The following is a 15115-nucleotide window of genomic DNA, read 5'->3' as shown; positions in this document are numbered from 1 at the left end:
AGGGCTCTTAATCTCTCTCTAATCTGACTGTCATACTTTAGAAACAATAAATAAATGACATCACATTATTTAAATAGTAAATCAAAGAAACACTTTCTGACGTGGCATATTGTTTTGGATCAGCTTAAAAAGGTAAAACTATCTGCTAAAGATCTGTATGACAGTATTTACGTCAATGCAAATGACCCTGGAGCAAAATCAAAAGTGAAACGAAACTGCAGAGCAGCTTTGACCTTGAAGAGAGAGCAACACTGCCTTTAAACTCAACGTTTTTTCAGAAACCCAACAACTGACAACACAGTCTTCACACTGTTTTCAGATCATCTTCGTCATGGCACGTAAGTAACTTTTAGTTCCTATAGTTTGTCTGTAAAAATATACAAATTATAACAGGACTTGTTTTTAACATTGGCTAATGATTTCCTGTATTTTCCTGGTCTTTTGTATGTCTACCCCGCAGCCATTTTGTTTTACCCCGAACATATGTTATGGAAAGAAGCCATGTTAAGATTTTCATTAACATTCTGTGGGAGATCAGTATTGTTATTTATGTGGAGGATATAATTCATCAGGAATTTGGTTTCAACATCATAATTGTTATTTTAAGATGTTTAAGGAAAGCTTTTTCAATGGTTCATTGAAGCAAGTGTTTCTCTGTTAGACTTAGAATTGCTTGTTTTATTATGTATATAGTTTAGCTTAATAAATTTAATATATATTAAAAAAGGATATTGGCCTTATGTACCTTCTTAGCTAACACTAGTTAGTGGCTGTGCTGCAGCTGCTGGGGAGCGGTGGAGTAAAATAATTTTTGTACAATATTCTTATTGATGGGGGCTACCTGTGAACCGACTGTGGCTTGATGGGTTGAGTAGTCGTCTGGCAATCAGAAGGTTGTGGCTTCGATTCCAGCTTCCCCTTGCCACATGTCGATGTGCCCCTGGGCAAGGCACTTAACCCCAAATTGCCTACCGTCTCGGTTTACGGGAAGTGTTGGCCTAGTGGTTAGAGCAGCACGCTTCCACTCAGAGAAGGATGGGTTTGAGTCCTGGGTTGGCTCTCTCTGTATGGAGTTTGCATGTTCTCCCTCTCTGGGTACTCCGGCATGACTGTTAGGTTCATTGGCCTCTCTAAATGTGTGCGTGTCTCTGTGTTGCCCTGCGACAGAATGGCGACTTGTCCAGGGTGTACCCCACCTCTCACCCATTGACAGCTGGAGACCACCACCCCTCGTGACCACGATAGGGATAGGTGTGTTGGAGGATGGATGGATTGATTTGACTCCATAGGCCGTTATGTCCTGGCAAGGCAACAAATTTTCCAGTTAGAATCCCGCAGACTGCCACTGGCTCCTTGAGCATGACCCTTAGGCTCAGATTGCTCTCAGGGCACCACACACTGTCAGTCCACACTTCCCAAACGCAGGGGTTCTCAAAATCTTTGTGGCCAGGGACCCTTTTGCAACGGCAGACATTTTCCAAGGACCCCTTTAGATTCCTCATGCTGATACTATTTTTAAACAGGCTTAAATACATTAGAATTTAATATATATATATATATATAGCTGATATATATCTATATACAACTAATATTAGAGATTTGGTGGATCCTCATTCTCGATAAAACCAAACTCGATGTAACTGTTGTCATACTTCCTACTTTTAGCTGATTTGGCTTTTACCTTACTTGATGAAGTGGACTTGTGTTATTTAGCTCAACCTCGATGGATCCTCAGCAGTGCCTCCTCAGGCCTGATAACATGCGTTTTACGGACCACCAACCCGTGGTTTGTGGACCCCCGGGGGTCCAAGGATCCCAGTTTGAGGGCCGTTGCCCTACAGGACTGTGTTAGATAAAGAGGACACATTTTGTTAGAATGTACCAAAGTGGCAATGATAAATAATGAGGTTATGTATGACTCCAATTAAACATTGTGTGTTTTTCCATTTAGGGTTCAAATTAAATGTGTACATGGTAATCTGAAGCTTGTCATATATCACATATTATAAATACACTGGATATACCATTTATGCATGTCTAATATGTAGAATGTTCTACATTCTGCCAATACTTAATTGGATAACTTTTATTTTGTTTTAGGATCAAATGAAACAAAGATTGTCCTACTGGGAAAAACTGGCGTTGGGAAGAGCAGCCTTGGCAACGCCATACTGGGAGACAGTCTGTTTAAAGAAAAATCATCTCCAACATCTGAAACAAACATGTTTAATGCTGAATCTAAAGATATCAATGGAGAACGTGTCACAGTTATTGACACTCCTGGCATCTTTGACAACAGATTGAAGGAAGAGGATCTGAAGGCTGAGATGATTAAGTGTATCGAACATTGCTCACCCTGTATTCATGCATTTCTCATTGTGCTGAAAGTTGACCGATACACAGACCAGGAGAAGGAAATCATTCATAAGATCAAGCAATATTTCCCAAAGGAAATTCTGAAACATGCTGTGGTTGTGTTTACACATGGTGACCAGCTCCTAGAAGGGCAGACCATTGATGAATTTGTTAAAAAGAGTAAAGATCTGACAGAGCTGGTGGGGATGTGTGGTGGCAAGTGCCACGTTGTTGATAACAAGTACTGGAAAAACCAGCAGGATGGATACAGGAGCAACAGGTTTCAAGTGAAGCAGCTTCTCAAAACAATAGAAACAATGAAAGACGACAAGGGCGTCTACACCAACGAGTTACTTCAGTTAGTAGGGAAAAAGAAATTATGGAAGATTTTGAAGATCTCAGCTAAAATAACAATTGGAGCATTGCTGGGAATTTTACTTGGTGCCGTGGTGTTAGTTCCTTGCGTTGGTTTAGACGCTGCAATAGGCAGCGGAGTAGGCATTCTGTCAGGCGTTGAAGCAGCTGTGGGAGCAAGTATTGGAGCAGCCGTGGGAGCAGGTGTAGTGAGGGGAATTGTAGCTTACTTCAGTGGATCAATAAATAGAACTGCGGAGGAAAAAGCTGATATAATAGTCATGATAGGTGAGAAGAAGCTAAAAATCACACAGCTAAACAAGTCCATTGAAGCAGAAGATTGTAAAAAATTGTGTTAAAGCTTCAAAATAAGAATAATTAAATCACAAGTGGGAGATGCTGGAGACTGTACATTTGTTTTTTATGTTTTTCTTCATGGAGGGCTAAAACTGGAAAAGGAGTGAAAACTTTAAAGCAAACTATAAAGAAATACAGTAAAATTATTGTATAATTCAAATTTTATTGTTCTTTTCTACTCGTGAGAAATTGTTCCACGTGATTGATATCATGAGGCTGCTTGTAAAATGATTTCAAAACAGCAATGGAGAAGATTGTTTAAGTAATGTAAAATCAATGAACCAATGAAGTAGAAAATGGCTATCTAAAAATAAATGAGCTATGATTTTTGCCCAACCAATCTTTTTGAAGTAACCATGTCTGAAATGCAGCTTCAGATTATATAGTATACTCTGTTAATAGACTGTTTATAGTTTTGGTTTTGCATAACGTAGGAAACAAGTACATGGTCTCAATCTGACTGTATGTCCAAATGGCTAAATTATTATAAAAAGGCTTAATTAAAACCACAGTCATGAACAAGATTGTGGCTTTAAACTCATTTGTGGAACAAAACCCACCTTAAACTCTTTTCACTGTTAAGCCCCTTTCACACACCGTACCCAGTAATTAATTTGCTGGTAATTTACTGGATCAGGGCTATGTGTGAATGAAGCCAGAATTGATTTCCCAGGTGAAACTGACCTGACAATTTACCGGGTCAAGACCTAGTATCATACCTGGTAATTATCTGGGAGCGCTCTCATGTCATAAAGCCTTTACATTCCTGGGTAAGGCACACATTTGCGTCATTATGTAAGACATTCATAGTCTTCGTTTAGCTCCTCCACTGAGAAATGTACTGAAATTGTATTTCTTCTGTAGTTTTCATAAAGCTACTAATTCCTGTAAGAACCACCGCTCCCGAAGCCAATGTTTGTTGTGGCTAATCAGCTGTTTTGACAGATGTAATTTCCAGCTGAAATTCTTCTTTGGAGGTTGAAGTTAAAGCTATAACCCTTGCATTACTGCCACTTGATATTGGGTACATCCATTCCACCGTTGCCTGGTTAAGTGTGAAAAGAGCTGACCTGGTAATTTACTGGAACTGGTTTGCATATGTGAAAGGCACAAATTCTTGTTCGACCTGGGAATGTGGTTCCAATAGATTACTGGGACTTCTGTGAAACAGGCTTTAGTATATTTATATAGCACTGTTTGGGTTTGTTTTCTCCATATTAAACAGAAATTTAAATTTAACTTGAATCTGCTTTGGTAATCTTTTGGTCTAATCATATGTTGAACAAAAAAAGTGTAAAAATTAAAATGCTAATTGTTTATTCACATGTTTAAAAAATTCTTTCATATTTCTTACATTTATCACATCCTGTAAAATTTCAGTGATTTTTAATAAATTTTACTGTATTATCAAGCTTATTCCAAAGAATATTCATTTGTTAAATCAAACCAATAAAACCTGTTTGATATTTTACCCAACTTTTTTGTTTTTAATATTTGTATTTGATTGTATGTTGATGCTTGTTAGCGGAAAAAAAAACAAAAAACTTTGAAAATATAAACTGAGAATACACAATAACATTGCATCGTTTACTTGGTACATCACAGAAAAAGTAAAATGTTAATAAAATACATTTTCAGCTGAAATACTCTCCCGCTGGGAGGAGTAGGGGCTGAATGATTTTCACCTGGGGAACAGAAGACCGGGCTCTGCGATTTGCAGATGATCAATGGAAGTCCTCTAGTCACCGTTGGACAGAGGCTGCCCATTAATTTAATAGGTGAAAGCGCAGGTTAAGCTGTAGTCAGCTGTAGTCAGGTTATGAGAAAATCCTCGTTATTCGATGCTGTAGCGCACATATTCCCTAGTTACTGGGGGGGAAATAGGGAGTACCAATATGGCGGCTGGTGGCTTCAAAGCGACTCGTTCTAACAGCGGGCGATTAGCACTCCAGTGTATTATATAGCTCAGTGGAAGTAATAGACCCTTTTCACATGACGTCACTAAGCGGAGCAGAGTATCTTTACATCCGGCTACATGCTTTTATATAGAAAATTCAGGAGGTCATAACGTGTTTCACTGAAAATCAGCGCGATTTCATAAGGTAAGACTGAGATCACAATATTAAACGTGTCGCATTGACTATCTTTTTTTCCCCTTTTGTATTGGTAGCAATCATTGCTGTTATATAGATGCTTTAATTGGGACAGTAACATGAAGATCAAAGCTCACATGCAGCAGCTTGTTAGCTTACTTTACCTATCATTAATCTGATGTAGATGTTATAAAATTATTACTGTAGCTCATTTGTTATTATAGAAATAAATCTTGTTTTTCACTGAGTGAAAGAGACATTTATCTGCTACATTGCTCCCCTTACTTGATTATGGTGACGTGTTATATATAATTGCAGTCACTGAATTCAAAAGATCTTATTCCATTTGAATCTTTTTGTTCATTCCTAAAAAAAATACCGACCTTGGCTCTATTGGACAGTGCCTCTGTGTCTGAATTGTGAATTTTCTGTGTATTGTTATGAATTTTCTTCATAATATTATTTGCACTTTATATTAATGCACTTTTTTCTTAGTTTTTGTGCAAAATACTGTATATTTTAAGTAGAAGCCTGAAATTGTTTTATTATACTGTATTAGTAATGACATGTGCTGCTGGCCTCTTAGTCAGATCAACCTTTGAAAAAGAGATCTTAATCTCAATGGGAGTTTATCTGGTTAAATAAAGGTTTTAAAAAGTATTATAATTAATCAATTTTTTCTCCCCTTGTCCTCCTTGTGTCCATCTCTCAGCAGCATCATATTCATCAAGCATGGCACAATCACTAAGAAACTGCTACTACAGTGTCCCACGGTGCTCGAACAACTAAAAAACTTTCCATATCTCACTTTTCACGACTTCCCGGCTGATGCTGAGATTCGAGCCCGTTGGGTGACGGCAAGAAGAAGAGACGAGGGGCCAAATTTTAAAATCCTTTGCGGCAGCACTTACGTCTGCAGTCAGCACTTCTCTTCCGAGGAGACCTACGTTTCTGCAAGTGGTCGAAAGAAGTTAAAGAAGGGAGCAGTACCATCTAAAATCCCGTGGAATGATTGGGGCAAAGGTAAGAGTACAGTATTTAAATTGGTAATAAATTACTTGATAACTTTTACTCAGAACTCAAGAACTTACCTTAAGGGGTTCATGCCAACTCTTTCTTTTAAAATAGCGGTTGCTGTTTTAAGTATGACAATCACATTGCTTGTTTGAAATGACATCAAAACAATAACAAAAACATTTATTGTAGGAAGAGGTGAGCAATCTGCAAGGCGATGCCTGTTCCAGGGAGCAGCACAGAGGATTGGTCCCACCTGGAGGCAGTGCAAAATGATCCTGACTACAGCTGCCATCCCTCTCCTGGTGATTTTTTTAATTTATTTTTTTTACAAATTAAACTACATCTTTCTTTCTTAAAGATAATTGAGTTATAATAGGTGTATTTAGCTTTTCCCAAGTGGGTCACCACATAAATTGTTATTAGAGCTGTAAAAATCAATTTGTTAATGAAAGGAAATTAATCTGAGAAATACATTTTTCTAAACTAAATTATATCAACCATCATATTTGGCACAATTTAACAATAAAGACCTTAATGTTCCTTTCTTCACCTCATGAAAATTAAGAATTATTGTTAAAGGTATACTATGCAACCGGGATTGATTCGCAGACAGGCGATCGCAACGAAAAGTCAAAAAAACGGCAGTACAAACAATGACTAACACAGTGAAAGTATGAACATCAGGGTTTCCCGCAGCGCTATCTTGGCGAGGCGGCCGCCTCGCCAAACTCACGCTACCGCCTCGCCAACATTCAGAAAAAAAATAAAATAAATAATAATAATAATAATAATAATAATAATAAAAAACCTTGCGGTTCTTTGTTGTTGCTTTTGTGCGTGCATATAGTGAATGGCAGGGCAAAAACACATGGAGTTCTCGCCGTAAAGCAAGACCGACTCTCGCGGTCTTGCACGAGACTTCTGAGGCTGTGGGTGCGGGCCGAGGGCTCTTGCAATTGCAAGTGCGGTATTTCCCCCACAGACCACCAGGGCGGCCGAGAAAACCTTTGTTCGACCTGAAATGACTCATTTACTCATCCAAAATGGTATGGAACACATTAATTAACTGAAAAATGTTGCATAGTATGCCTTTAAACTTACTGATAGCATCCAATTTTGTGGATGAACCAAAAATGGATAATTGATGCTAAAGTGTATTCTCCTTTTTTCTCTAAAGGTAAAATGGACAGAGCTGCAAGGAAGATTCAGCAGTTGGAGATGCAAATCTTGACACTTGAACAAAAATCCAGCAGCTGACCCTTTAAAATCAGGAGCCATTCATTTATAAATTTTGTGTGACCAACAAGGACTACAGTTACTACACAAGATTCAGCTCCAAGAAGGTCTTCACTCTGTTTTGGGAGTCCGTTAACCCGTCTGCATCAAGGCTTATCTATTGGTCCAAAGCACAGCGTGCAGCAGAAGTGACGGCAAGTCCACAGCGAAAGCTTGAACTGATTAATGAACTGTTCATGTTTCTCTGTTGCGTTGCAGCTGGGCTTCAGGAGAGGACGTTGTCATCTCTCTTTGAGAATACCACATTTTGGATAGAATTGTTCCGCTCTCCATGGTAGGATCAGTGAATCAGCTGTGGGCCATCTGCTGCCTGATGTCATATTACCAGGGACCTCTTAATATCAAAGGGGACAAGCCCGTCTGAGGCCCACTAGCTTGGATGTTATCTTACTGCATATGACACATTCATAGAGCTATGACACTGTAAGATTGTAATTTGTTAGATGTAAATGCTAAATGGTTGTTTTGAAAATGACATTGTGTCTGTCAGGTTTGTTTAACGATGAACTCAGAACACACACACACAGGATAAAAGTTTGAGAGGTTTATTGAAGAGTAGATGATTGATGAGAGGTGAAACCAGAGATGCTGAACTACAGAGGCTCAGGGATGCAGGTGAAGGCAGGAGCTGACAGCCTGGAGAGAGAGTCCAACTAAGCTGGAAGGCTTGGCACTGAACCGAGTCTTCTCAGAGCGGCTAGTCAGGTTAGCAGAACTTGAGAGACACCAGGGCACAGAGCTGAGCTTCTCCAGGGCGGCTAGTCAGGTTAGCAGAACTCTGGAGACACCAGGACACAGAGCAGAACCTCTCCAAGAACAAACAGTGAACGAACAGTCTTTAGAGTGACTGGCAGGACTAACCTTAACAACAGGAGCAAAACAAAGCTTCCAAGGCAAAACGGGAACTGGCATGGAGAGGTGTGGAATGATGATGGACCAGCACTAAAGTGAGGCAGAGGGAGGTTTAAATAGAAAGACTAACAGGTGAAATGCATCTGACTGAATAATTACTAACAGGTGTGACTGACTGCAAGGAGAGTGGAGTGAAGGCTGAGTGGAAAGGAAGGAGGAAACTAAAATTTAACAAATTAAAACCCAAACAAGGTGGAAAAACTGAGAATAACAGTAAACCAAAGCCGAATCAAAACTAAACCATGACAGTGTCTTGCTTTGAAGTTGAGAACTAAAATAAAGTAAAAAGAAAAAAAGAATGCATTATTCATTAAATGGTTTACAAGTTTTGAAGTAACCCAGAAAATTGCTCACACCACAATCAGCAAATATCCATAGATGCTGCAAATAAATTTTTATAACAAATTTAAACCATTTCATTTCTATACATCTGTTGCTGTGGACGAACGTCTTTTTTCACCAATGGTCATCACATGAGGATCTGGAAGAGGCCCTGTCAAAAATTGAGAGACAAATAAGTTTGATTTAATTTACATTACAATGTCATCTGTAAAAATATTTGTTAAGGAAGATGAAAATAGAGCAAAGGAAAGATAGGAGAGAAAGAGTCAGCCGAGGACCCGGTGTCACATCACAGAGGGCTTCAGACTCATTGTCTTCTGCTGCCACCAGCAGGGGAGATTTATGACCCTCCCACTCAGGTGCTGAAATTTTGCTCTCCAACAGTGTGCAGATGCGTCTACATTCACTTCCAGGAAGCTCTCAGCGACCATCTCCTTCTTAAAATATTTTTTGTAGGTACGATTATTTTTTTTAGTTTCGATTTAGGTTAAAATTATAGATATAACAGGTTTGCTCTTGCAGTGTGTGGTGTTCAGTCAGAAGGCGAGCAGAAAATACCACAAATGAACACATTTCACTTAGGATTAGTCAAATGCCAGATAGGAAATATTGCATAAATCTTAATATCAAATGTGAAGTTATAATTAATAATAATGAGTGATGACTAGGAACAATAGTGAATGTTGGTGGACTGGTTTTAACAGATACAAAACAAAACAAAAAGGAGGTATGCATAAAAAAGGCATTGATGGTTAAATGAGTGGAGAGGAAAACTAACTTAAACTCACCAGTATATGCTCTGTAAAGTGTGCACTTAGCACCAGTTCCAACACTTCTTTTTTTCTGTGGCTTAAACACCTTCATCTCATTTGTTGCCTCTGGTGTAATTCCCTACAAAAGCAATAATAAAAATATCAACAACATTAATAACGACAACAATATAGGAAATACATTATCAAGAGTAGTAAATGCTAATTAACCTGTGTCCTTGGCCGATGCCATGTCCGCAGCGAGCTGGTGGATGGCAGTGGCAGTCTTGAAGCCAATGGTACTGTAGTGTGCCGTGTGAAATACTATGTGATTACATAGAGCTTTACCTGCAGCACAAGAACACAACAGGCACCCCAGAGCCACGGGGTCCTCTTTGTTGTCCAGTGGAAACTAGAAATAGAGACATGCTGTTTTAGATGGATTTAACTAATGTTTAATTTATCAAAGCAGCAACATGAAAAGTATGACTGTTGGAAACAGCAGATGCAAAGAAGTTTATTTTTCACTCACTGACTACATTTACATGTGCAGAATAATAATCAGAGTAATCAGATTACCCCTATGGGACACTGTTATTTGGACAGCAAGCTATAAAAATCTGATAAGATTTTTATGGCACTCTCAGGCTCAATCCTCAATTTGACTTTAGTCAAGAACACTAATTCATGCGAGCATGATTTAGTCCAAATATTAAAAACCGAGGAATGCCTATCTATGTAATAAATAATTAAAATACATGAAGTGTGATGTCTAAAGTTTTGAAAATGCATGTTTTTTTGGTCAGTTCCTGAAAATTAACAGTATAGGACACAAGGGGTTTTCTCCGACAGCAGCATAATCCATAAATACTATAATGAACTGATTATTAGTGTGCATGCAGTGTGCATGTAACATTATTGACATTATCTTTCTTAGTCTTTAATGTCCTAAACTATCACAATTCTTTTTTTTTTTTCTCCCAGTGTCCTATCTAGCAATGTGGCAATAGGAATTGATGTCTCAATGCCAGATAGAGCTCGACAGATTTTGCTTTTACAAGTGGAGCGAACAGTTTTCGCCACAGTGCTCTACTTGATTTATGCTTGTAAATAGCTTTATTGTGATTCCTGCAGGGAGAATTTCAAATGATATGGACATTACAATGGGAGAGTAAAGGAAGAACAAGAAGTGAAAGAGAAAGAAAAAAAAAAAAAGAGTAGAGGTGAAAGAAAGAAGAGATAAAAGGGAGAGAATGATAAAACGTCCTCTGTCTGCTCCGTCACCTGGAAAGAGAGATGCAAAAAGAACAGCACAACCAACAGACATAAAGCAACAGATACAATCGAATAACACCTAGATGCCATTGCTAAATCATATATATTATTATGTAAGCTTACATGTGTAATGTGATACTTGAAAAACGAAAGTGAAAGAACATAAACAAATAAATTAATTATAAGATTACTGTATATAAGTAAACATTTAATACCTGGGACCCAGCACCTGTGTGTCAGGATGCAGCTTGTAGGCTGCATGCTGAGCCTCTCTCCCTCTCTCTCGTTCCTGCGCAGCCTGATCGGTTTCACCTGGCAGGCTGCAATTAACCTCCAACTGCTTCCACCTGGTTCCACCCTTATTTAAACGTACCTCTTTCTGCTCTCGTCGCCAGCCCGTAGTGTTCACTCCAGCTCAGTCTCAGCCAGTATTCGGTGTCAACTTAGTCCCACGCTCTCAAGTTCTGCAATTCCGTTCCACACTGTCAAGTTCTGCAATCCCGTTCCACGCTGTCAAGTTCTGCAATCCCGTTCCACGCTGTCAAGTTCTGCAATCCAGTTCTACGCTCTCAAGTTCTGCAATCCAGTTCTACGCTCTCAAGTTCTGCAATCCCGTTCCACGCTCTCAAGTTCTGCAATCCAGTGCTATGCTCTCAAGTTCTGCAATCCAGTTCCACGCTCTCAAGTCCTGCAACTCAGCTCCACGCTCCCAAGTTCTGCAACTCAGCTCCACGCTCCCAAGTTCTGCAACTCAGCTCCACGCTCCCAAGTCCTGCAACTCAGCTCCACGCTCTCAAGTTCTGCAACAGTTCCACGCTCTCAAGTTCTGCAACTCAGCTCCACGCTCTCAATTTCTGCAACAGTTCCACGCTCTCCGGTTCCGCAGCTGTTTCACGGTCTCAAGTCCTCCGCTCCAGAGTCTCCTCCCGGTCAGTCTCCCCGCGCTCCTCCTGTCAGCCAGCTTCCGCACCCTATATCTCCGTCCATAAAGACTCTGGTTTCTCTCGTCATTAACCCTCCATTCTGTACAATAAAACTCACTTCAAGAACAAGGAAATCCCCCAGCCACCGCAATGCCGACGCCCCCAAGAGACGCGGGGAGTGGGCCGGCGCACGCCCGGGAACCCGCCCCAAGCCCGAAGCCCACCAATGCGCCAGAGGGCCAAGGCGCCTGCCAATGCAGCGGACGAGGGCAGGATGTGGGGGGATGGGCTCCGCACCTAGCGGAGACTTCAGATGTTCTCGGGAGAGGGAGCGGACCACACCCATACCTGGAAAAAAAAAGGGAAAACTCATTCACACCATCCCTCCCTTGTGCCCCACTCACCACACACAGATTAAAAAAAAAATAATAATAATAATAATAATTCCCATTCCCACATAACACTCGCATCCAACACTAAACTATCACAGTTCTAACAAGAATGGGCAGAATTATTTTATTAATTGAGGCTCCATATCTACTGACGAGACTGAGAAACACACTGAACCCACAGAGGAACTTTGTGGGATACTGCAAAGTCTGCAACGGCAGTAAAATACTATACAAAAAGAAAAACCTGTAGGGAATGAGGCTCCTCATTTTTATTCATAGAGCTGTGACAGCGTGCTCTAACTGTGACCAAGTGGCCAACAGCATTGTCACTGTTCTAAAACAAAGTATGAAAAGGCTCAACATTATACATCAACTATATCCCTGGTCTGACTCATTTGCTAAAAGCTGTGAAACAGAATAGCTGATATAGCAATAAAGCTAGCGTAGCAATATAATGGAGAAATAGAAAACTAATAAAGAGGGCCGGTTCTAGCCCTTTGGTTGCCCTAGGCGAGATTGAGTTTTGCCCCCAGCCCCCCACCCCCCTTTTGCCATGCGAAATACCAATACTGTTTTCAGCATCTGTTTAGGGCTTCATTGAGTTGTGTTTACAGTTCCACAAAGAGTGCTGTGCGGTGAATTGTGCCTACAGTTGTGCAAAGTGTGTGTTACAAAATTGTAAATTGAGTGCAAAGCAGTGTTTGTTCTTTTAGTTTTGTGAACTCAGTGAGTGGATTTGCTATAAGTATTAATAGTTTTAGAAATTGTGCTATAAGAATCAAGGGTTGTGTTTAAGCATTCAGAAAAAAATTTAACTTAGCATGGAGTGATGCATAGACAACAAATACCAGAATAGGTTTCAGAACCTTTTCTTTTTTATTATTTTAAATAATTTATTACACACTCAAAGTTAGGACTGTGCAAAAACACTCAACCATCTGTAAGGACACTTAGGTAAAGTATAACTAATAAACTGGATTTTGATGATTATTTGTACACCCCTTTTGAATACTCAATGCAGATAATCACTACAAAATATTTTATTTATATTAGTATCCTCCACCCATTCTCAAGCTAATAATATAGCACATAATTCTGCTGCATATATACTGAGATGATTAGATGTTCTTCCTGACAAATAATCTTTGTCAGGAATCACCACTGCTATACTTGTTGCTTCACTCTTTGTCTTTTTATTTTCATGTATCTATGTCTACATGTGTTGTCTTTTACTTTCCTGTATCTGTTTATTCACTTGTGTGTAAATGCACCCCAGCAATCAAAAAACATTGTTATGAGAAATTTTACCCACTGCTGCTTTTTTTTTAGATGCTGCTAGCAGAGCTGGAGAAAATAAAAACTAAGCAGGTTGATGCAGCATAAGAGCCCCCATCACTGACAAGTTCATTTGTGAAACCAACAAAAGATGATACCATCAATCTCTCATTCAGTCGATTTTCAAAAAGACCATGAAATAATTTTATTAGTAATTGCTTATATTACATAATAACCACAAAAATTTTGTTTACATGCATGTTTTAGATTTTATTCTTTCAGCTTGGGTATTTTTTTTAACTGCCAACAGGTGACCTCTAAAGGTAAAGTCAACTTCATGTCCTGGGGGTGGGAAGTGGGCCCTTATACAACTGACTGCACACGAGGGTATCACAGCCCTGGTATCTTTGCCTAAATAGTCCCAACACCATCTCACAAACTGTCCATAGGCTATATGCCTATGCTGTTGCTTGTATTGGGACCAAGCAACCTGCACTGTCCAAGCATTTAGACACACCGCTTCCATACCAGGATGGTCTGTGTCAGGGATTTCTCCATCCATGTCCTCTCTGGCTTCTTCAATCTTAACAACAACCAAGCCGATTTCCTAGCAACAGATGCACTCTCTCACAGAATCCATTATTGGCAGTGAGAACAGGAACACCTGAAAAATAAGATTGATTAATTGTATATTTGTATATGAATATTTGTATATGAATTACACACCATAACTGATTTGCTAAATTCACTATTAATGCATTTATGGTAAATTGGAAATTGATTTACATTTCAGGAAATATTTAGGTCTCAATATTACTCAGTGTATATTTTTGATATATTATTTTTGACTTTTGTTTTGCTAGTATGTAGGTAGGCTAAATATTTATGTACAGATACTGTTTTTAAAATGTTGTTGTCATGGTTTAAGTTTTGTCTGGCTTCTTTGTTATTTTGTAGTTCACTTAGCTCTCCCTTGCTCAGCTTTAGTCACTTCTCCGGACACTAATTAGTTTTCATTCCCGTCACCTGTCAGGCAGCAATTACCCCTGATCTGTTGCCACCTGTGTTCACCTCTTTATAAGACTCACCTCATTCTGTTCTCGTCGCCGGTCCATAGCGTTCACTCCCGCTCAGTCTCTGCCAGAATCCTTGTCAGCTCAGTTTTTTGTTACAGTCAGCCTGAAGACTCCCTTCAACTTGGTTTTTTGTTACAGTCAGCCAATAGACTTTCCTTCAGCTTTGTTTTGTTCCAGTCTCAGCCTAGATCCAGCTCAGCTCTGTTCACACTCCTGTTCTCATCTCCTGGTGAGCTGTTCCGCTCTCTAGTCCATGGTTCAGAGGATCTGCTCTCTAGTCCACGGTTCAGAGGATCTGCTCTCCAGTGCACGGCTCAGATGTTCTGCTCTCCAGTGCACGGCTCAGATGTTCTGCTCTCCAGTGCTCGGCTCAGAGGTTCTGCTCTCCAGTGCTCGGCTCAGAGGTTCTGCTCTCCAGTGCTCGGCTCAGAGGTTCTGCTCTCCAGTGCTCGGCTCAGAGGTTCTGCTCTCCAGTGCTCGGCTCAGAGGTTCTGCTCTCCAGTGTTCGGCTCAGAGGTTCTGCTCTCCAAGACCTCAGCTCAGATGCTCTGTCCTGGTCGCTAGCCTTCGGCTCCAGAGTTCCTCCCGGTCAGTCTCTCCACACGCCTCCTGCCGGCCAGCTTCTGCACCCTACACCTCAGTCTGTTGAAAGACTCTGGTCTCATCCTCCATCTTCCACACCATTCAATAAAACTCACT

General features: G+C 40.1%; 1 protein-coding gene across 1 annotated transcript; it reads left to right on the top strand.

Annotated features, from left to right (window-relative positions):
- The first annotated feature begins 256 nt into the window (after positions 1-256).
- On the top strand, positions 257-3526 carry LOC118559240 (GTPase IMAP family member 9-like). The gene is made up of 3 exons (XM_036129909.1): positions 257-338; positions 2101-2889; positions 3501-3526. Exons 1-3 carry the CDS (start codon positions 332-334, stop codon positions 3524-3526), a joined length of 822 nt encoding a protein of 273 aa, XP_035985802.1. The 5' UTR covers positions 257-331.
- The last annotated feature ends 11589 nt before the right edge of the window (positions 3527-15115 follow it).

The sequence above is a fragment of the Fundulus heteroclitus genome, unplaced genomic scaffold (assembly GCF_011125445.2).
Source record: "Fundulus heteroclitus isolate FHET01 unplaced genomic scaffold, MU-UCD_Fhet_4.1 scaffold_249, whole genome shotgun sequence".
Classification (NCBI taxonomy): Eukaryota; Metazoa; Chordata; class Actinopteri; order Cyprinodontiformes; family Fundulidae; genus Fundulus; species Fundulus heteroclitus.
This window is presented reverse-complemented; position numbering and strand designations above follow the sequence as displayed.